General features: G+C 34.5%; 1 protein-coding gene across 6 annotated transcripts in view; it reads right to left on the minus strand.

Moving 5' to 3' along the window:
* AKAP7 (A-kinase anchoring protein 7) overlaps positions 1-23109 on the minus strand; it is an 89820-nt gene that overhangs the window by 27921 nt on the left and 38790 nt on the right. For 4 of the 6 annotated variants that reach the window (XR_009957940.1, XM_062572543.1, XM_062572541.1 and 1 more), the window contains exon 7: positions 22417-22561. Coding sequence is in view for 4 of the 6 variants with exons in the window: in XM_062572543.1 (XP_062428527.1) it covers positions 22417-22561 (145 nt within the window). In the remaining 2 variants the exon portion in view is untranslated. Of the gene's footprint in view, positions 1-20228; positions 20849-22416; positions 22562-23109 lie in introns of those variants that run through there. The other 2 variants (XR_009957941.1, XM_062572544.1) reach the window with 2 other exon arrangements.

Below are 23109 nucleotides of genomic sequence, written 5' to 3' on the forward strand. Positions count from 1 at the left end.
TAATACGCTATATATTACAAGCGTGGTTGTTAAAGGTCACCTGGTGGGTATAATAAACTTAGGCTTTTGTAAAGTAATGAAAAATTAACAAGATGCAGCATCAGGAGCCAGCAACGTGCCCTTGTGGCCAAGAAAGCCAATGGTCTCCTGGGGTGCATTGGGAAGAGTGTTGCCAGCAGGTCAAGGGAGGTGATCCTGCCCCTCTACTCAGCCCTGGGGAGGCCTCATCTCAAGTACTGCGTCCAGTTCTGGGCTCTCCACTTTGTAGTGGAGTCCATGAGAGACATGGAGCTACTGGAGAGAGTCCAGCGTAAGGCTACGAAGATGATCAGAGGGCTGGAGCACCTGCCCTATGAGGGACGGCTGCGAGAGCTGGGCCTCTTCAGCCTGGGGAAGAGAAGACTGAGGGGGGATCTTATCAGTGTGTACAAGTACCTGAAGGGAGGGTGTCAAGGGGACGGGGACAAATTCTTTTCAGTTGCCCCATGTGACAGGACAAGAGGCAATGGGCAGAAATTGAAGCACAGGAAGTTCCGCCTGACCGTGAGGGGGAATTTCTTCCCTGTGAGAGTGACAGAGCACTGGACCAGGTTGCCCAGAGAGGTTGTGGAGTCTCCTTCTCTGGAGATCTTCAAGGCCCGCCTGGATGCAACTCTGTCTAACATGCTCTAGGTGACCCTGCTGAGCAGGGAGGCTGGACTAGATGATCTCCAGAGGTCTCTTCCAACCTTACTGATTCTATGATTCTGTGAAAGAGTAAGTTATTGATTAAAGATGAAAAATGTAGGTGCTTCTACAGGGATTAGTACTCGTTCCAACATTACTCAACACAGTTAATTAATTAGTAAATAATTATTGAATTAAAATTGATTAAAAAAATGAAAGCAAATAAGTAATAAAATACATAAGATGATTGGAAGAATGGCATACAGAAAGAGGACAGGATAGCAAATGAGAGCAGCCTGCATTACTCTGACACATGGAAGTCATTCACACAACGTATGCTAAAAAAAACAAATGTAAAGACTTATTTTGTTTAAGTATGCTTGTGCGCACCAGAACTAAGAATGCCTGGTTTCCAGTGTATCTTGTCTTGCGGTTCATTGAATTTTATAACGGAATTAGGCAAACACTATCAGGATGCTCACACACTCTGAGCTACCCAAGCATCCTTGCTGGGTAAATACATTGTGACTATTCTAGCTTTCACTGAAAGTAGCTGTTACCACAAACTCCTTTTTTTAAACCACAAAGAACAACAACCTCCTTGGTGTCCAGCAAACTCCTACTGAAGACCTAGCCATGGTAAGCCATTCATCATCACTACTGTCCCTGTGGTGTCCAACGTCTCATAAAAGCTAAACTCATACTACAATTCTTCCTGCACTGGGGAAACTGATGAAAAACTCCTCTCCTCTATCTGGATGTCTCCTTCCACTACTTGTCAAGATTTAGTTTCTTGAGTCTTCCACATCTCTGTTTAATTTACCTGAAATTTGCCAGCTAAATTTCATAATAACAATAACTGTGAAAGTTATTGTTGTAACACAGAGATAATGTATACAACTGCACGTAAACAAAGCACGAACCCATAAGCCTTCTGCCATTAGGAAACCTGGCTAATAAGAGAAGAACTCTGATAGACGCAGAAATTGTGGGACAGAAGTCTAGAAAGTCTGCACACAAATTTCTCTCCAGGAGATCTAGAAAATCCATGGTGTTCCACCTAAATATCATCTGTGTGCACTGGAAAAGCAATCTCTCACGACTACAGTCTCTTTCCCTTTGAATGGCAGTTTTTTACTTAGGTGTTTAGAAGAAACCAAGTCCACAAATGCTTTCAGTTAAATGATCTAATCTTGCATGCCTTCTCCAATAATACCTGCAGTCACTAATACATTTCGAGTACCTACTGAGTGTAACTGAAAGCCTATGACATCACTGGTATTTACCATTTAATATTAATATGTAAAAAGGATAAAACATGCACTTGTTTCTGAAATAAATGGTAAGGATTAAATGATATTTTTAATATTCAGGCTGATATTCTAAAGACTAATGTTTATAGTTGAAAAAAGTACCAATTTTCCACAAAATGAGAGTATGAATTGTGCTACTACTAACCAGCACTCTGTAAATGTTCCAGTTAGTATGACATGCTTTCTAGAAAACTAGTAATTTAATCAGTGGCAGAAATTCTCCACTAAACTGCCTAGTGCTTCATATTCATACTGTTTGATTCATGAAATTATACGTTTTTTTCCCCAGATGTAAGAATCTCACACTGGAGAATCCTATGAATATTTCATATTCGTTATAGGAATAAATCAGCTTATTTGTGAAGAACAAGTGTAATATATTTAAAGCAAATGTTTGTAGGACATCGTTCCTTACAAAAATTGCACTGTCCTAATTTAAGTACTATTCTAAGACTAAAATGCATTAAAATAAGGTCATTAGGTTGTTGTATGTTTTGTATTCTTTTCCATCACTACTCTGTTATTAGAAATAATTAAATCATCTAGTGTTATAAAAATTATTCTCTTTCAGCCACAGGAAAATAACTTAGGATGGTACACAAGTTTCTAAAGTAACTGTGACAGTTATTAAGTTATATATTAATAGAAATTCATTTCAGCTGTGGAGTTAAAATTGCTTTATTTAAGGAGATGCTGTCAGCCTAATCAAGAGCAAAAAGAAAAGAACATGACCCATATTCTACAACATGTGAATTAAACATGAATACGTGGCATAAGTGAAGCCAGACATCAAAGCATATAGAGATTATTTCTAAGAGTGAACAGTATCTTACATTCTGTTCAGGATCAAAAAAGAACGCAGGCAACATTGAGGCAAGAAGTGAAACAAATATTCTTGATCCAGAAAAGTTAAAAAATCAGGAACATTCAAGTAATACACTACACAATAAAAATATATTTTTCAGTTGTATGTAGGCACAATCTCCTTTTATATTGACAGATCACATTCATGTAATACCTAAGTGAATAAAAAACTCCCAGTGTTCTCATCTTTTGAGAAGCAATTTATACAAAGCAGTATATGAATCATGAACAAAGTCCTGTTGTACCTAAAACCAAATATCCTTTTGTTAGAACAAATAACAACCACAGTTTTCCTTACTCATCTGGTCCTAGACAGTCTTGGCAATTCATATAAGTCACACTCACAATATCCTATTAAGCAATTCTGGAATAGTCACAACCAGTCACAAACCTCATTCATACATCTACAAACCATCTTTTAGCCAAAACTAGCAAAGTGCATAAGCACAGATGTGGATAGACTGAGAAGAAACAGAGGATTCATGGGGGGCTCTGGCCTTTTAACACCGATCAGATCAATGTTTGTGCTCTAACTTGCACGATTAGGGCAGTGGCCTTGCAGCCCTGAAACTGCCTCTTCAGTACACAGCTGGATATGGTCCAGATTGAGTTTAAGTATTTGGGTATGCATTCACTGACATAAGTGGGACTGATCACATCTTAAGTGCTTTGCTAGCTCAAAGCCTTTAGTTTGTTCTGATGTATCTTCTAGTTTTGGTGAGATACACAAAATACATTTTGACAGAAGTTATAGCACAGCAGCAAAGGTTTCAGTTGTTCCAGGCACATAAATATGACAAGATACAGAATTATAATAACTTTTCCCTTGTTAAAAGTATTGTTAAAAATGAACAAGCCCTAAGATGGTATGAATTTTGTTGAGACAAAGAGAAGCTGGAGGGCACCTGGGGACTGGAGCTGAGCTTCCTGGTAAAGACTAGTAATCTTTATCACATATGGTAGCCTCGACTAGCTAAGTTAAGCTGCTGCAAAACCAGTATGTAGAATCGGACACCACCAGGCAGAAACTACAATTTTTAGACTTGGAAAGCTTAAAGTTACTTCTTTTCTAAGAAGCCTTCTTAATGCTCCTGAATACTGTTCAACTGATTCATAAAGAACCTAGCACAGCATTTTTTAGATGAAGTTTGTGGTGCAAATTATGTAAAAAGTGGGTGAGGAAGAAAAGCTGCTTCTCATTTGAACTTAAAAGAATTTCTGTACTCAGAACCTAAGCTGTTCCCAAATGTACGTATATAAATCTATAAACACCAAAGAGCAGAAGACAGTCTTTCACTGAAAGTGGTGTTTTGGAAGCACCTATCAATTCAGAATTCTAATTTTCAGCGTGAAGAAAAAGCAGGAATAAATAGGGAAAAACTCTGCAACTACAAAACTTCTGGACTTCCTGAAATGCAAACATTTTCCTACTGTATTTGGCAGTACAGAGTATCTTCCCATTTCTTTCTGATACTTGGTTTACAATGCAGTGTATAATTCTGGCAAATTTTCCAATGTATCCTTTTGAAAACACTTTGAATTCTTCTGGAGAAAAGTCTTAAATGACTATACTAAATACATTTTCAAGTACTTGATTTTCTTATTCTTCAGTGGTTTAAAAATATTCATAGAAACATCTACTGTAAGAAAAAAGTGATACTGAGTTGGCATTTGCATTCTAAAATAGAAGTGCATATTTTAGCTATGTTTTTTTAAACTGAGAATACAATTCTTACCACATTAAAACACTTCCAGAGAAATCTTACCACTAATACATGTTTTACAATACTGCCTTCTAGAGACATAATCTTACTCTTATTCACTATAAAATTACTATTTTTGTGTGTTCCACTTGCTGAACATACTGTACCTTTTCAGCAAAAGCTGGAAAGTCAGACACTGATATGCCTACACTCTATTTTAAGCTTAACCTCACGGCGAGGCTCAAGACCAAATCTGCCAACTGTCCAGACTGTTTACCCTCAGGAATGCATTCAGAGCCATGTTTAGAATAAGCCATACTGCACCTCTGGGGGAAAATCCAAACATATTCAAGCTCTAAAGAGTACTCACAGCATATATATATTTGTAGATATATCTAACTGTGGTGTATATGTCCTAAGATCATCTACTCCTGCAGTGATTTTACCTGACTGACAGTGGGCATACAGGATGGACTTCATAGAGAATGCTAGCATATAAGAGTGTGTCCTCCTTAACATATGAGATTACAGACAGGCTCCAGGGCAATAAGGATGTGAAAAGCTGCAGCAAGTCTTCTCAGCTTTAAGAACTTCCCTTAAGTTCTTCCCAAGACAGGCCATCTTACATACAAACCTAAGCCTAGGAGAGCTATCAGGCAAGCACTCATTTAATTCAATAGTGATTATTCCTTTGGCTGCAAACATATGCTGAGATGGTTATATTTGTATCTTGATAATGTAGCATCTTTAAATAATAACTAATAAGTTGTAGGACAACCTTTAGTATAAGACTTCCCCCCCCCCAAGTATTCAGCTAGTTCCTGCTGTTGTGGAAAAGAAAAAGACTAAGGAATGTATGAAAGGGGAGACAAGGAACTGAAGGATGCTTTAGTTACTCTGGAAAAAATCCTCCTAAAGCACAAAAAGAAACTGAGTATCTTAAATTTATGAAAATGTTTAAAGGGCACATGTGCAATACAGTGCAATGTAAGTCAGGGCAGAAGAACCGGTAGCTATGGTATTTCTTCCTTTTAAAAACTTCCAAGGTGAATTGAACGGTTAAGGACAATGAGTACTGAAAACAGTTAATCTTCATAGCTTGGCAGACTCATTCTGCCAAGAAGTGGCTAGAGACAGCTATCATTGTGCAGTGACAGTTTCATACTGAGAGTTAACCTGACTGTGAGGCTTCTAAAAAAGATTTAAGGAGAACAGAAAAATATTCCCTTACTTTCAACCTATTTTATATAGTAAAATACGTGTAGTATATAGTATAGTAAAATAACGAGAATTTTTTTCTTATAAGTAGAACAAGAGAAAGAAAATCAGTGGCAAGGTTCTGTTTGAATACCTCAATTGTTAAACCTTAATTTCCAACAATATATCACCATATTACTTGCATTTTTTTTAAAGAGGATTTCTAATTTTTGTCTAAAGTTTTCTTTACTTCTCTAATTAGATTTAGTATTTCTAAATGCTTATTTTAGAATAGGAAATATAGGAAACCCTGGCTATCAAGAAAAACAAGTCATAGGTCTACTCTTGTACTTCCTTCCCTTGTTCTACATTAAAAGATGTCAAATCTTTTACATTTAAAATAAAATGCCATACAAACATGGTATAATTAGATGTCTTTTCCAATGTACATAAAATATTGATCACATAAAGTTAAAACGTTCTTTCTGGAACAGGGACTATGGTGCACAGCCTAGAAAACCGATTCATTTTAAAAGAAATATTAAAATGCATTTTTTTTACTAGAACAATTAAACAAACTTTTTAAAAAGCAAAAAAAAAAAAAAAAAAAAAAAAAAAAGAAAAAGAAAGAAAGAAAAGAAAAGAAAAAAGAAAAAACAATGATGGTGGCTGCTGTATATTCTTTCTCTTCAAAGTTTGTTGAGAAAGTCAGGGAAATACACTGACACTGTACCATAGTTCTGTGTATATTAAAACTCCTGCTAATGCCATTGACCCTCACCAGTCTATTCACAGTGCCAGTGTTTATCACTGATGTATTGCTATTCATTAAGGTTCTTTATTAGAATTCTGGGATTTGGAACACATATATAGGTAGGCTCAGAAAACGGGCTCACAATGTAGCCGTCATATCATTGCACTGAAAGGCCTTGATTACAACGTCCATTCCACTCCTGTTGGAACACTCCTCAGAAATGCAACTTTTTATCAATCTTTCTCCTACATTTGGAGCTCCAAATCCAGATTTGTTAACTTTCCAAAAACATTACAAAGCTCATTTTCTCCTCTTTGTTAAAGCTGCTCATAAGAATGCAAGTCAGAATGGAGTTGAGATTTAAGGTAGCCTTTTCTGAAAAAACTTTCATTTATTCAAGACGTATTCAAAACACAAGAAGGCTGCTTAAATGTTGTTTTTACCATTTGAAGAAAAATGAATGCTGAATAGACAGATACTTTTTTTAGTTATTCATTTCATCTATTCCTTTCAGAAAAATGAAGTAACACAAAAATTATGTTCTTCCCAAATGCTACCAGTAACTTATGTTGGAATCTAGCCATTCCTTTACTAAAGATCATCTTCCTAATTTTAATATTTCTTAAAACAAACATTTCTGCTTTGTTTTCTGTTTTCTCAAGTCTCCAATTGAGATGACATAAGAATTCATTAAAATAATGTAAAGCTATTTATAATACTTATCTGAGAGCCTTAACAGCATACACTTACAGATTTAAAATTAAAATATATACATTTTTACATACATAATAAAGAATTATTTTATAAGTGACTATGTATAAGTGCATGGACAACAATTAATCTGAATGTTACACATATATAGAGAAAATAAGATATAAAGTAAGAACAAACAAAACAGAACACGAGCATTAAGATTTTTCTATGCATCTCTAAAAAATGCAAAAGTGATATCTACTTACTATAATGCTGGTAACACAGAAAATGCATAATCCAAGTCCTAGGCATGCATAAGAATTCTATGAGACAAACTGAGACAACAGCTTTGAATGATTTATTTGAAATTCTCAAAAAACCCAATACTACACCTATAAAACTTCCTTGTATCTTGATCTAGAATCTTGCTTATTATTTGTGAAACTCTGCTTTTAAGATTTACAGCTGTGAAGGTAGTGAATTCTAGAATTTCAGTTTCATATCTGAACATCTGTTCTATTTGCACTAAAATTGTACTATTTTGTGAAAAATATTTTCATTCTTGAAAAGTAATTAAAAAACTGGCAGCTCTGACTGAGATGCCTATCTAAACAACATAAGCAACAGTGTGCATATTTCTGTACTACAAGGACATAATGATATTTATAAAGCTCAGAAAAAGGGATGGTGATTCTGCAATGACTGTCAGAACAACAACAGGATACAATACCTACTAAGTGAAATAATATTTCTTTTCTCTCTTCCTCAATAGGTTGAAAAGTATTTCTTTACCAGTGTAGTTTTGTATAAACAGGCCTTAAAAAAGGCAAAATGGTTACTTTTGTTTGTTCTGGATTCTATTTACTTGCATAAAACTTCTGCGTACTGTACAAACTACAACTGTGTTTCCCTCCTAGAGATGGGAAAGAGATTTGTTTTCACCCTGAGCAAAAATAAATATGCTCTGGAGATAGTAGAAATCACTGGTTCCATCTTTAGTATCTTCTCTTATTTCTAAATTGCTGTTCTATACTAATTGATAAAATCGGATTTATAATCGTTATTCTAATCGTGTTAAATATGAACTTTTATGTGCTAATGAACCTTTTCTATAAGTAGGCAAAAGAAACTATAGCTTGAAAAATAAGCTCACATATGAAAGTCAATAACAACATGCAACAAACCAAAAAGATGCTCCTTTAAATGGATATTAATAAACATGTCAGTGTATAATGAGACCCTTCTAACTGTTTCCAAGAAAAGGAACATTTTAATGAATCATGTACTAACAATACATGTGAGAAAGAACATCTGGGCTGTATTTAGTCCAAAGCCTACAAGAGGGAAATCTGTACTGTGCAAATGGTAGAAAGCAGCTTTGGTATATGTCAGCGTACTGTAAAAATCGCATAATCAAAGACTGTCAAAAATGCATTGATTCAATGCATTTCTAGTGTGTTTTTTTCTTAATCTCCTCATGCCACTTCTGTAGCTAAACTGATTATCAAGTTCCGTGCAAGAAAAGAGCCGCATAAAAGAAGCCTTTTGGATTGCCTAACTATGCAGCTACTGTCATGTGCTGGACTATATAGACATGGACATGCATGCATGTACAGCACACACATATGCATACATACATATATATAATATGTCAACCCTATATACTAGTAATTTGTGTCTAATATATACAAATGAAAGACTTGAATATCAAACCGCATTAGACAGGACTGATGTGTCCACATCCAAAAACACAGCAAAACCCACATATTCTGTTCAAACTGGCTCAGTTTGAACAGCCTGGGGTACATCTGTTTATGATCCAGAAACTGGACATTCCCTTTCCTAAATCCTTCACAGGAGTAAGAATTCACTGGGCATTTCAACATTGTGCCTGACTTCCACAAAACCCGGCACTCCAAAAGGTAACACATGACTGCAGAGTCTGATTTTGTGGGTGAGGCAGCTCGTTCTTTGACCCTATGAAAGCTGAATTCTTTGCTACTCTCTGAACCAGTCTCCCTGGTTCAGAGTGGTCCCTAGTGGGTGGAGGTGCATTGTTCTGCCTCAGTGCTAGGCTGCTTGGTTGTGGCTTTTTAAGTCTCTGTGGGTTTTAATTCCATCAGGCTGAAAGAAGAAAAAAGCCCAGATCTCTAATCTATGTGAGAACTGTAACCAAACTCTGCATGTAATAAGGTTTTTCCTCTTCAAAATAAGAAAAATGAAACCTGCTTTAGGTACCTGTGTATCATCAGGAGAGGATACTGGGCTATGGATCCCAATAAGGTAGAGATAACTAATTCAAAATTTAGAGAGAAAGCAATGTTGGCACAGTCCTGTTTCTATGCAGCATCCGGCTCAGCCTACCATTTCTTGGCTCATTTCTTCAAGATACTGGACTCTTTCTGTGTGCTCAATTAGAAATAGAGGCAGCTCCTTCAGGGGCCAAATGCGTACAAGATTCATAAATGCCTTCATCTGACTGTAATCAATACATGTAACAGACTCTGCTTTAACATAAAACAACAGGGCTTTTCAGAATAATACACCTATAAAATGCACTTTTTAGTCAGGTAGATAACACAGATTCTGTCCATTGGTTATATTTCATGGCAGAAAAGACAGTGGACTAGGACTGATAACCCGTTTGAAGAATAGCTCTTTAGAGAGAGTCATCATTAAGGTCTATATATAGTATTCTGATTGTAATTGCACTAATAGCATAAAATTATTAATCTACTTGCACTGATGGACTGTTACATTTCAATTTGTCTGCCTGAATGCAAACTTACATTGAAAAAAATGTATGCATGTGAAACAATGCAAACCCTTACAGATTTCTTCTATTTTCCCATGACATTAAAAAACAAAAGTGGTCAAATAAAAAAGCAATACTCAGAAAAGCTACAGCTACAAAAGATGAAGTCATAACTGTTAATTACATTAATTCCAAGCATTTGAGAGTTGCAAAAATATTTTGTACTCCACTACTGCACTCTACCTTCCTACCTTTAGCTCCTTCCTACTATAGAATATTCTCCTCATATAATTTTCTTTTCCTTGGAATTTCATTATGTAAGCCTCATCTCCACTGGCGCTGTACCACTTGATGTATCAAACCGAGAAATACATGAAGAAAAGGACTGTGATTGGAGAGCTTAAAATTCAAAGGACACATAAGCAATCAAAAGTTTTTTTTTTTTTTTTTTTTTTTTTTAAAAAAAAAACACTTTTAGCCCTTGTTCCTCACAAACAACTTGAATAATTGTAGCATCATTGTGAAAATTGGTAATATAAGCAATGTATCCTTAAAAAGCCCAATAATACATTGCAGAAATAAAAATTCAGGTGGCTCTTTATCAGGAGATTATTTACAGTAGTTTAAAAATAACTAAGGCATTAGGATTTACAATTAGCATTTACAAATTTGTATTTCAAATTATGGAATTGAGTTAGTTTGAAATATGTTTGTTATACCTCTATGTATCACACTATTTGAAACTCCATGTGGAAAAAACAGTATGCGTTTATATTCTTCATAATTAAGGAGAATCACCCCTGAGACTATAAATATGCATAGAGTACATCCAGACCAGTCCAGGTAATGAATCATGAACAGAGATTAATCACTAAGGAAGAATATGCAGATATTCTGTATATTTCTCAAAAGACAAATACATGAGGAGCACTGACATAGATAACTGCATGACTGAACTGGATGATGCAGATGACTAAGGTGATAACTAAACCAGACTATGTATAGTAATTGAGAAATTTGGAGATTAGCATGTATACATCTTGGACAATAGAACAAGAAAGAAAATTACAATATACAGAAAACAGAATTCACCAATAATAGAGCTCACAAGTATATATAAAAGTGTATACTTATAAAAGAGGGGATTCATGACAACTAGCTGTATTTGCCGTGTAAAATAATACGATTATGTTCCATTGTTTTCATGTGTTTGTATGCTTGTATCCCAACAATCTGTAATTTTCTTTTGCTATTTTATATTAACCCTTCCTAGTGCATTTTTTCACTACAGAATCTTTATGTACCTTTTGACAAAAAAATCTATCCAAAAGCAAAGGTTCCATCTTGAAAATTACACAACTATGTCGATCCAATACTACTGTAGTACTGTATTAAAAATAACATATGTAATATTAAAGACACACTAATAAATCTCCTCTTTTCTCAAGGGTTGTAGAATGTCATTAACTGATGAAAGGCAGCATATTTTGTGTTTATAATAGGATAGATAGTAAAGGAAAAGGAAAAATATCAGGCTTGCCTGCATTTGAAAGATAAAACAGATTAACACCGGCTAGGAATTTAAAGTACTAAGAGCTGTTTCTGAATAATTCCGTATGTGGACACTCTTATTTTGGAATAAGAGTGCTTTGTTCCTGCTCAGCTTGACCCACTTTCCAAATGTAGTTAATCAGCAACAGTGTTACATGTAAACATGCCTTATGTTTGTTCTTTTGATTATAGCAATAAAGTTCAGTGTCTAGGGTTTCTAATTCAAAACAACTTAAACATTTTAAAAAATCATAAACAGACTATGGAAACAGTGACTAGATATTAAAATGCAATCGTGTCATTTTCACTGTTTCCCTAAATAAACTATTTCAAATTAAAATGCTTTTTAAAAAATCTTGAGTCAGAAATTATGCTCTTTCATTAACCTGCAAGATGTGGATGGCTACTCAGAATCCTGTAAAACCAACCTACTCTTTGCAAAACAAGAAATTACAGCACAGGTTTTTAAAAGAATATGCCAAGGGTCAACTGCAGCACCTCAATACTTCAGAAGTCAAGCTACTGATCTAATGTAAATCCATGAAGTCTCTAGAGGATAAGAGGAGCTCTCTCCTCCCATACTCATAGCTGATCCAAATCCATGTGAACTCATGGTGACAACTCAAGCTGCCATGTTAAACTCAGCATTGTGCCAACCAAGTTCACCCAGCTGATGTACTCAGAGTGCAAGTGGAGTAAATTCACACTGACTCACAAAATACTGTGTAGTAACGATGAGAATCTTATAAAACTGGAAGCCGGATGTTAGGTGTCTGTAAGTATGTCTAGAAAGTAGAAGTATGCATACATCTGTGATCTGGGCTTGACATCACAGCTTTGGCCACGTAAATCTCCTGACCCACTAATCCTTGTGTACAAATTAGTACATATTTAAACACTGTACCATCCATTTAGAGAGAACAACCAACACTGGAGAAACAAGAAGAATATCTTTAAGCATTGTCATCTGTATCTGATCTTGAGTTCTGCTTGTCTGTTCCACAGGAAAAGCAAGTGCAAATGCAAAATCGGATAGCTTATGTCATGGGTGGCTAACACATTTAATCTTGCAATGGAAATGATGAAGAATGTTCACAAGGCATGAAAAGCAGTGTGAAAGTGATTCCTTACACACTGTTCAGCCATTCATTATTGACTTTAAACTCGATTTTTTTCAAGGTTTGCCACCATTCCATGCATAGTCCTTGAGGACTAGTCCTCCGCTAGGTTTTCAAGCTGTGAAACAGAGGCAGTAAGCCCAAAGTTGGCCTGTTCACAGCTGGCTGGCTAATCAATACGGGCACATACGCAGGCTCAGACTGCTCAACTGACTAAGAAGAAATACATCATTTTGAAACTGTTCTATACAAAGAAAGCAACATGTTTATAAAATGTATGTTGCACTTTCCCAGAAAGTTCTGTATACTGCATGACTCACACCCGCCAATCATTCATATCCAACAAATCTGTACAACTGTCCTACAAACAGAGATGTCTCAGATTTCACTCCCACCATTAAATCTTAATATTAATTTGGACCTAAAATGTTTGATATAAAAATATGAGATTATGTTCTATGTTTTCATCAGGTTCTGTGATGGCCCTTTCTCGTCTGTTTGAGAACAGACTAAAACTTGAAGTAATTGAGCAGACAACTTCAAGACAGTAATGGTATTTTTCAGCTAGCAATTGCTGTAACCTTGCTTCAGGAAATGCTTTACAGTCTACTGCTTCCCTAAGAAACAGTGAGCAGCTACTTTTTAGGAAACAAAAATTGACACTATATCCCATATTAACAACGCTTCTTTAAAAATTGCTGTGGTATATTTACTTGAAATTGTCTCCACTGAAAAGGAGCTATTTTTACAAACATTAAAAGCTTCAAAAAATATTTTACTTACAATCTGAAAAGTGGAAGTGAAATTGCTGTCTGTTCCTGTTTATTGCTAAGCATTGTTTTGAAGCAATAAAATGTAAGTCACAGTATTAAGCAAACCAAAGTATTTTTCAACAACCGAATTTTTATGTCAGTGTTTGTATTATTCCTGAAGCACTGATCTAAGCAGCCATCTCACAGGGATTAGACAGCGAGCATAGCAGAAATCTCTCTGTGTAATCATGCAGCACACTGCATAAGCTACATAAACCATCAACAATTGAAAACTACTGACATTTTGACAATAAAACACTATGTCTTTCCTCTTACTCAATGTCCTTTGAACTAGTGAAAAAACCTTCTCAAAGGAATTGCAGATGAACTTAATTAAATTATGGCAAATCAAACGTAGCATCCTTCTGATCTTAAGAACATAAAATAAAACAGATCAACAAGAGTAGCAAAATAGCCAGGACAATTTTAGGAATAAAAAATAATTATCTTCAACTGATCAATTCAATGAAAGAATATTAAATACTTAATTTACTTCTCACCACTTAAGAAGTCTGTTTATTTTTTTGCAATTAACATATCTTGAAATTAATGTATCATGCATTTTGAATATATTTTTAATGCATGAAATTTAGGAACAAAATAGTTGTTTGGAATCCAAGGTCTGCTTGCAGAAAGATTTGCAGAAGATTTCTGTTTCTTACAGTAGAAGATGGAAAAAAAGCTGCTGGATGTTATTAACTTGTGTTTTATCACATACTACCCTTTGTTGTAAAAAATGAATTGTCTGTTTTATTTACTAAGCTAAATTTCAGTCATGAATCACATTCTTGCTCATTTGAAATGTGCTTTTGTGCTTTTCTGACAGATTTCCCATTGCCTGTACATATTTCTGAAAGTCATTTGTGGAAAATCTTATTTTCACTCACTTTCAACTATTGATAAAAGGTCTGGAATGAAAACTACTTCAAAATTCCTTTTGTTGAAACATAACAGGAAAAGTATCACTATTTAGCCTTCAAATAGCCTTAGAATTAAAATAGTATATATTTGGAAGAAAATTGCCAAAACTACTATGTACAATAAAGCAAGTAATATATAACATAATGAGACAATTACACTCACAGTATTAGGAATAGCATGACTGAATACTAAACATCATGTTCCTCTTTTTGAAGTTATTCTTTTCTAAAGATAAGTTTCTTATACATTTGCCAACATGAAAACTCAAAATCAGAGAAATTAGAAGTTACCCACAAAATAATGACATATTATCCTAAAACAAAAATTTCCACTTTCATATCGGCTATTTTTGTTTTAGTCAATTTGTTCTCCTCCATATCCACATCCAGAATTTATCAATTCTCTTAAGTTATAGCTGATATTACCAAGCTAATATAAAAATGCTATACCATTATAAAAAGTGCTACAATAATGGTTAATGTATTAACAGTAGAAAATTATCAAATAAATAGTAAGCTGTCCAATGCAGTGATACACGTCACTAGAGTTAACGAGAATATCCAGTCAGTTTTAATGTAAAACTAGTGAAAGGAATGAACAAGAGACCACTCTATTCTCAACAGTAAATGGAAAATACTTGATGTGTCTAAGAACCCACTGGATCACTACTTTCTATTCACTTTTCTTAAACAAGTGCCTTCTAGATTATTAATTAAAATGTATGTGTATCCCTGCCATGTTTAAAGAAATCATTTTTATAACTCAGTGTTTTACTGCATGACTCTGCAAAGAGACAGCACTTTAAGGAAAGACTTTATTAATTAGTACATAATACCTGCTGGTTTTGTGTAGACACAAAGAGTTCTTTAGCATACTGCACACACAAAATTGCAGCAGCTGTGGACAAATTCATCACAAACAATGAATGTATTACTGAATTCAAATGTGAAGAAATAGTCCCTGGGCAACTGCATAAGAGATTTTTATCCAAAAGAAGACAACTGTCATATTATTAACTAAAATTTAAGAAAAATGTCACGGGTATGCAAGAAAACAACAAAGATTATAGATGGAGCCACTTATACAAGATGCAGTAAGAAAAGATACAAGACTATGAAAAGGAAAATGAATAAGAAGTATAAGAATGGCTGAACACTCCATTTGTGTTGGCTAGAGAGCAGTTATTCACAATCTAATTGAGTGGAGAAGGTATAAACTAGAGTTCATATTGTAGATTACATTTGAACCCTTTTCTTTCTTGATGATGAAGGTGAGACATTACTGTACCTTTTGCTTGACCCTGTAAGTGGTTTTTAAAAGAGCAAATTGATGGATGTCAACAATCTATCCAACTATCAATTGCATTCCAATTCTTTTCAGTCTTCTTTTTTTGCTCAGTATGATTTTGAGTTGGGAAGTGACATTATCATGTCCATTTTCCATTCCAGGTACAGATAATCTTTTGTTCTGTACTTCCTTTCTTCTTGCTGAGTATCTCCAAGATCTATTGCTGAGAAGTTTCTCCTCAATCTAGAGAGCTCTTATATCAGGTACCACCAGGAGCATATTGTTCTCTGTTTGAGACATAGGTGTTGAGCAGCTGCATGGCTAACATTGCAAAATGTAATGTGGAAGCACAAACTGTACACGTAAATCATAATTCAAGGTTGTTAAAAAAGTTAGTTAAGTAATTCAAATAGCCAAACAGCAGCAATCAAATAACACATTTAGTTTGTAGTGTGTTCTGTTCATAAGGTTATTGTTTTCTCTCAGAAATGTGAAGCTTGCAAATACAATGTATCCTTTTCTCAGTCAGTTGAGAATCTATACTGTAGCATATTCTACATGAGACCTATACATCTACAAATATAATAAATCAGAACAAGTTTCTAGCATCTTTTGCTTATGCTCCAAGATAGAAACTGACAACACATTGTCTTTAAAGTGAAAATTAAGATAATGGTTTGGACCAAATAAAATTAATTCCTGAACAGTATTTCCTACCTGAAAGATCACCTTCCCCTGACAGAAGGCTGTAACTGGTATGATGAATAAAGACAACCATAAAAACAAGGAAGAGCAAGTATATAAATTCCAGTATTCATTTCCAGCACTACAAAAGTATTAATGCAAATCAAAAGAAATCTTCTTCCAATCAAATGCTTAATTCACAAGAAGATTCACATGAATTTAGTATGTCAATAACACACTCCTTTTTCACTTCAGAGGGATATTCCCTCCCTTCAAATCTACTTACAAGAATGTAAAGCAATAATTTTGCTCTCCAATACCTGTTTGGACTTAGTAATATTTCAAAAATAGATACAATAAAATAACAAACTGAACACTATCAAGTCTACCTTGAAACATTTAAAAATAATTTTTAGAGTCTAATAAAGAATACAAATTCCATCATCCAAATATAAAAAATCCTAATGGATAGTAAGATTTCTAAGATCATAAGACTTAACATGCAGCAAATCTATCTATCTATCTATATATATATATATGTAAAAGAAAATTAGTAAGTTTTATCATGCAAAATCTACTATGCAATTTGGCAAAAGTAATACTTCACTTCTAATTTAATTGTAGAAATTTACTAGTGAAAAACATTTAACAGATGTAATCACCAGTCAGTCTACAACAGATGTTTTGTTTCTTATGTAATTAGTAATTGGCAACTGCAATTCCCTGGAAAGGACACCTACCCCTTCCTTTGAAATCTATGGCGTACTTCACTTTCACTTTAGGGATCCAAGTCACTGCTTAGTGGAGATCTAGAGTTTTTCATTATTTCTTGTTTTTTAATTGTTTAAATGATGAAGTCAACAGAGAGAAAGGACAGGATTACTTAATTCTACTTATCTAAAAGTTAGGACTCTCTTTTAAGCTAGCTGACTAGGCTCCCTCTTTAATCAGTGGAAAGAAGCATTTCAAGAGAACTGTTTGACTTGTGTACTTAAATTCACATCTTGCCTATCTTAGACACCTCCCAGATCTTTCCTACACTCTGTAGATGTCCTTCTCTCCCATTTCAGAGAGACTTTAGAAGGTACCTAGATAACAAGATCAGACTAAACACCCACCTTGTGCATAGTTCAACTGAAACGTAAACTGACCCACCAAATGTTCTGTTACTTTTAAAGAGATCTGTTTGAAGAATTACTTGAGCAGTAAGGAGTATAACCTTTAACCATATTCTTACACTTTTTATTCTAGATAAACTACATGCTTGCAATCTGACATTTCAATTTCAAGATTTCTACTGCTAGATTGCAAAGGTTATGGAGAAATTATAATAGCACTTCAACTTCCAACATGATGTGCATTCCAGATATGTCAGTTCTGGCTGTGCAGCAAGAAAGAGTTGGCTGCTGGGTGGTTTCCACTAAGGAACTGACTTTTGTGGAAGTTTTTCTGCCTCAAGAGACAGCACATAGGAAACCTGATACATAACCTTCTCCTTACAGTCACACAGGAAAAATTTATCAAAGTTTAAAGGCTGAATGCAGCTTGGCATGTGATAGTTTTCTTACATATGTGTATAATTCATAATATATTAGTGTAAACACATTTTCCTTAAAACAGAAGTCTACAAAAATTTTAATGCATGGATCCTGAGGATATTTAAGTGGGATACTTAATGCTAAAGGTATACAAGAACATTTACATAATGCTTCTTCTGATGGGTAGTTTTCCTATTGACCATCTTCACTGTGATATAAAGAACTGATTAGACATTCAGGTAAAGGAATATATATTCAGAACTCATTCCAGGGTTCACTATTCTTTTTTGGGATTTGAGGTGTCACACATTAGCTGTCAAGAGCTGCTTGCCTGCAGAAGGACACTTTGTTAACCTGCTCTTTGTCTTCTTTTAAAGAACAACCAGATCTCTGACTGGAGGATGAAGGCTCAATCCCATTGTCACCATCACATCAAATTTTTACTCTTGAATACACACTCTGTAGAGTTGGCGTGCAGATGCTGGTGTAGATGTCTGCAGGCTATTTAAAGACAGTGGATGCTTCTCTGTAACATATTGTCAAAGTCTGTTCTCCTGTTGCACATTTTATTGCAGCTCAGCATGTTTCACCTCTCTCCTTATCCAGATCAAGCTTTTATGCCTTCTGTATTTTTAAACATGTTTTTTAAATGCCTAGCAACCAAGCTGAAAAGTGTTGTAGCTTTTAATAGCAATAGTAGTATGCAACTCTTCATTGTATACAGATTTCTGTTACTCTTTTAATATTAGATGTATTCCCTTCTTAGACTTTTTCACCTTATTACATGCATATCCCTGAAGTTTGGCCCAAACTCTAGGTAACAAAAAGTAAATATAATTTTTGTATTTTCTCAAAACTTCTAGGATTCTAGATTCTAGGAAAAGAGAACTTTCTGAGTACATGTACAAACAGAAAGAACTAGTTAGATACAGTGCTTTGTCTGTTTTAAGTTAATTGACAAATTTCACTGTTTCTGATGTATTAATACAGCTGCATTAGCTCCCTCCTGTGGCTAATTTAATACCCTTACAATATATAGTTAATAAAAGCCCCTTTCAAAACATTTTAAAATATAATGAGTTTTTAGAAATACATTAAAATATTTTTTCTTCATGGAAGAGAAAGATATTTAAACTCTGTTTCAATATATCTGTTTTCCCTCTCCTATTGGCCTCAGATAAATACACTAATGTGGGCAAAACCAGGAAAAACAAACGTTTTTGCATACTGTATCTATGTTCATATAGCATTGAGAAGTGGTGGGAGGGGTAATAATACTACACTTTCTTAATGTAGTATTAGTGAAGAATATCTAGTCAAATATTATGGGCACAGAAAGCCAATACAGTACTCACACAAAAATAATTCAGGGAGAACTCTGTTGCAGGTTGTGAAAATGATGCTTTCCATAAATTTTTTAGGCATTGTCACACTATGACTGAGTTAAAACCAAACAAGCATCTGACTCTTGCTATGAATACCGGTTGAGTGACGGCTGCTATAAATCACTTAATAGGATTCATCTTCAATAGTCAGCTGAAAGGCTGACTGTCTCATTTTAGCATTCTGAGATGTCAGTAATCAGACAAGTTCAAGAAGAACAGAGATTTAAACAAATATTTAGAACAAACATTGTTCATGCCTACCAAATATATTGCTAAACAGCTTTTATTTGGAATGCATTATTTACCAAATTACTTGATCAGGCACATGTTCTGAAATATTTTAAAATATATTTGTAAATAGTGGAGCCTCAATTTCATCCCAATGAAAAAAATTTATACTATGTTAAATAATCTTGTAATTTCCCTTTCTTTAAGCATTTGGATGCTTATAAATACATATTTGAATGTACAAACATGCATAAGACATTATAAAAGATTTACATTTCCTTCTTTTAACTAGCTATATATATGTGTGTATAGACACCCAGAGAAAGATACATAATTATATATATGAAGACTGAGACAAGGTAATAAATACGATACACACACACACACACACAGAGAGATATGTATAAATATATTTTGCTTCAATTTTGACTGATCTGAATTCTGCAATATTGTTATCACTAATTCAAGCATAGACATCCTGCACATTTTTTCTCCTCTACTGCAAGCAATGTTTTCTATTTGTTTTGTAACGGTCTACATAATGTAAATAATTAAAGGTGGACCTAAGTGCCAGTAAAAAGATTAATCAGAAAAAAATATTTGGCATTTGCAAAGTGCCTAACTTGTTTAAAGCACTGTATAGATATTGCACAATAAATCCTCAAAATAGTCCCTCAAGACCAAAAGCATTTCCACTTCCTATCCTGTAGATGAAATTGATAGGGAAAGAAATCACTACAAGACACAAAGTAAGTCATCACCAAAGCCTTAAACAGAGTCTGACGAGTCCCCAGATAGAGCATAAAGAAGGAAAAAATAAGACCTTGAAGAGTGGCCAAAAAAATAGCAGATAAGGTAAATTAGCCAGGTATAGCTTTTATGATGATGCAGAAACAATATTTGCTTACCAAAAATGCATTATTCACATGTATTTGTCAACAAACAAGTCTTAGAAAGTTCAATCTTTTCATTAAAATTGGCTGTTCAAATGACATGCTTGGATTGGAAGAAGCTTCCCATATTTATGTTCATTATACCTTTAAAGGTTTTGCAAAATTTGGAGATGGTCAAAGAGCTTTCGTTACAAACAGAAGTTTTCATCTTTTTCACATTTCTCAGTCATTAGGGATGCAGATATGATTTTCCTTTACGCTGTCTAAACAGGAGAGATTGTAGTGAAGATGTTTCTATCCAGATAGTCGACGGAACCAGTGGTTTTGGCAGATATCTCCAATACTGCATGGTTTGTCCTTTCCTTCTAAGGATATGATCATTCCTTGTTCATGAATATTTTCACTAGTAAGACTACTATGCTTTGAACTGGGAAAAGATAAGTCCACCGAATGATTTGCTTGTTGGAATGCTCAACATTTTGACTTCTGTGTTAAAAAAAATTCTGCTTATTACTAGAAATCTAGAAAACGTTGCAAGATATATGCAAAAAAATTGTCATAACCTTTAGGTAAGCATCTTATTGCTGAGGTTCCTTGTAAAAGATTTTTTGTACTTCCTTCCTATTGTTGGAGTATTCATACAAAAACAGATGTTCTAGTTTTTCTTAAGTAGGGCAAAGTTATATTTTATATATATTATATATATATAATATGTATTATTAATAATAATATATTTTATATCATTAAGACTATCATTATTCTTGTAGAGGTGGAACTATTGCTCACTGACCACTTGTCAGATAGAATTTTGCTCTATTCTAAATTTTTATTTCTAAAACAGACATAAAGCCTTCACATGGACTTCGAGTATGAACATCAGAATGCCAGATCTTCCAACATCACTACATTCAACCTTTGACGTGACTGCAGCAAATTTTCACATAAAAGCCAAGCTGCACAAGTTCAAAGGAGAAAATATACAAACTGAATTCATAAGGCCATTACCTCTTCCCTGTTGTAGGCCTGCCACCTGAGATTCACTTCTACCATGACACACACAAAGAATTGGCCCAATTATGACACGTAAAAAGCAATGCATGTGAAAAGTATTTTGCTGTGTTACTACTTGCCCACCTTCTTTCCCTATCAATGGAAGAAGAAAAATGATTTCTTAATTTTAAAGTTCTCCAGACTCAAGAATGGTAACTTTAAAGACATTCCTAGTATATCACACAATAAATTCCTAAGTTTAAAGGGATATTTGCATCTTTAAAAAATCCTCAGCATTCTCTATTTATTCCACTTAGAGTGTTTTAACCCATGTTGAAGTCTTCCTGTTCTTAATATGACTAATAGTAATCCCAAGTTCCATTATCAGCTACCATCACCGAAGAGATTATTATATAAGCCATCAGCCCATAGTCTCTCAATGCACAGAACTTTCATGGCTATCACCTGAAGATTGATGCACACATGACTTGTGGCAGAAATAAGAAGACATGCCTAGAATACTAAACCTAGGAAATGTGATGCTTCTGTTCAGATGAAGCAGGAGGCCATAACTGTAATTTTGAAGATTGTAATGATCTGAGCAAGGTATCTACAGTGTTTGAAATCTTGATGGTATTTTGAAACAGTTCCTATGAAATCTGTTGTATCACTGAAATTCTCTCTCTGTACTAATGCAGTCCAAGTAAGGTCAAACCTTACTGCCAAATCAAAGACATCTCACTTAGCTTTAATCATCTAAAATTAGTGTGTCTCATCTAACTTAGTTACACAGGCTGTCTTCATAGTAAACAGAAGGAGAACAGTCATTTTAGGATGGCAAGCAGAATTTCATGCTGGTGATGGATAGATGAGTATGAGCTATAGCTATCAGCAAGAAGTGCTACATCATGTGCCAGGAGTCCCCAAGACTGAAGGACAGATATGTCAGAGTCCATGGGTATTATTATAAGAATTGCCTAACATACATTTCAGAAATAATACTTTTTAGGCATTTAATTTACAGATGCAATTGATATACAAAAGGAAAATGAAGATGTACTTACCAAGAATGACAGAAGACTCACAATAGTAGTAACCATTAGGCTGCTTTTTTTTCAGCATGGAGCAAAGATCTAGGCGGTGCAGAATTTCATCTCCAAAATAATAGCTTTTAAATTTTTCATAAAGGCTTGGATCAATTTTTTTCACCTTTAAATATCAACACAAAATTCAGTTAGGCCTTCTACTAGGAGACTCAATTTTCATATTTAATGTCTACAGTTTTGTTTTAACCAAAGATATAGTTAGAATGGGAAACTTCTGCTTCAAGCAGCACACAGAATCCTAAAACAACAATGTACCCAGTCTTCTGTTTTAGTTAAACACTACCTACTGCCAAACCAAAACAAGGAAGCAAAAGTGGCATTAGACCTCCTTTCTACCACTCCCTCTTCAATCCTGTAGGAAACAAATCAACATATATTTATACAATGCTACAACTGATTTATCTTCAAATGGTTTGCAACAGTCTTTGTGGATGGTACGACTGGAAATTATTGTCTCAGACAACATGGGGCATGTTTGTACACAGAAGAATCTCAGATATTTGTCAAGGGCAGTCTTCTGGGTCTTTAAAACCACCAAGCAGGAAAATACATTCCTTTTTAACCAATATTAGGCATTTTATCTCAGTAAATCTAAAAACTTATCAATATTTCTAAACTTAATTTAAAAAAAGAACATTTAGTTCAATCCTA

This window comes from Rhea pennata, chromosome 3 (genome assembly GCF_028389875.1).
Source record: "Rhea pennata isolate bPtePen1 chromosome 3, bPtePen1.pri, whole genome shotgun sequence".
Lineage (NCBI taxonomy): Eukaryota > Metazoa > Chordata > Aves > Rheiformes > Rheidae > Rhea > Rhea pennata.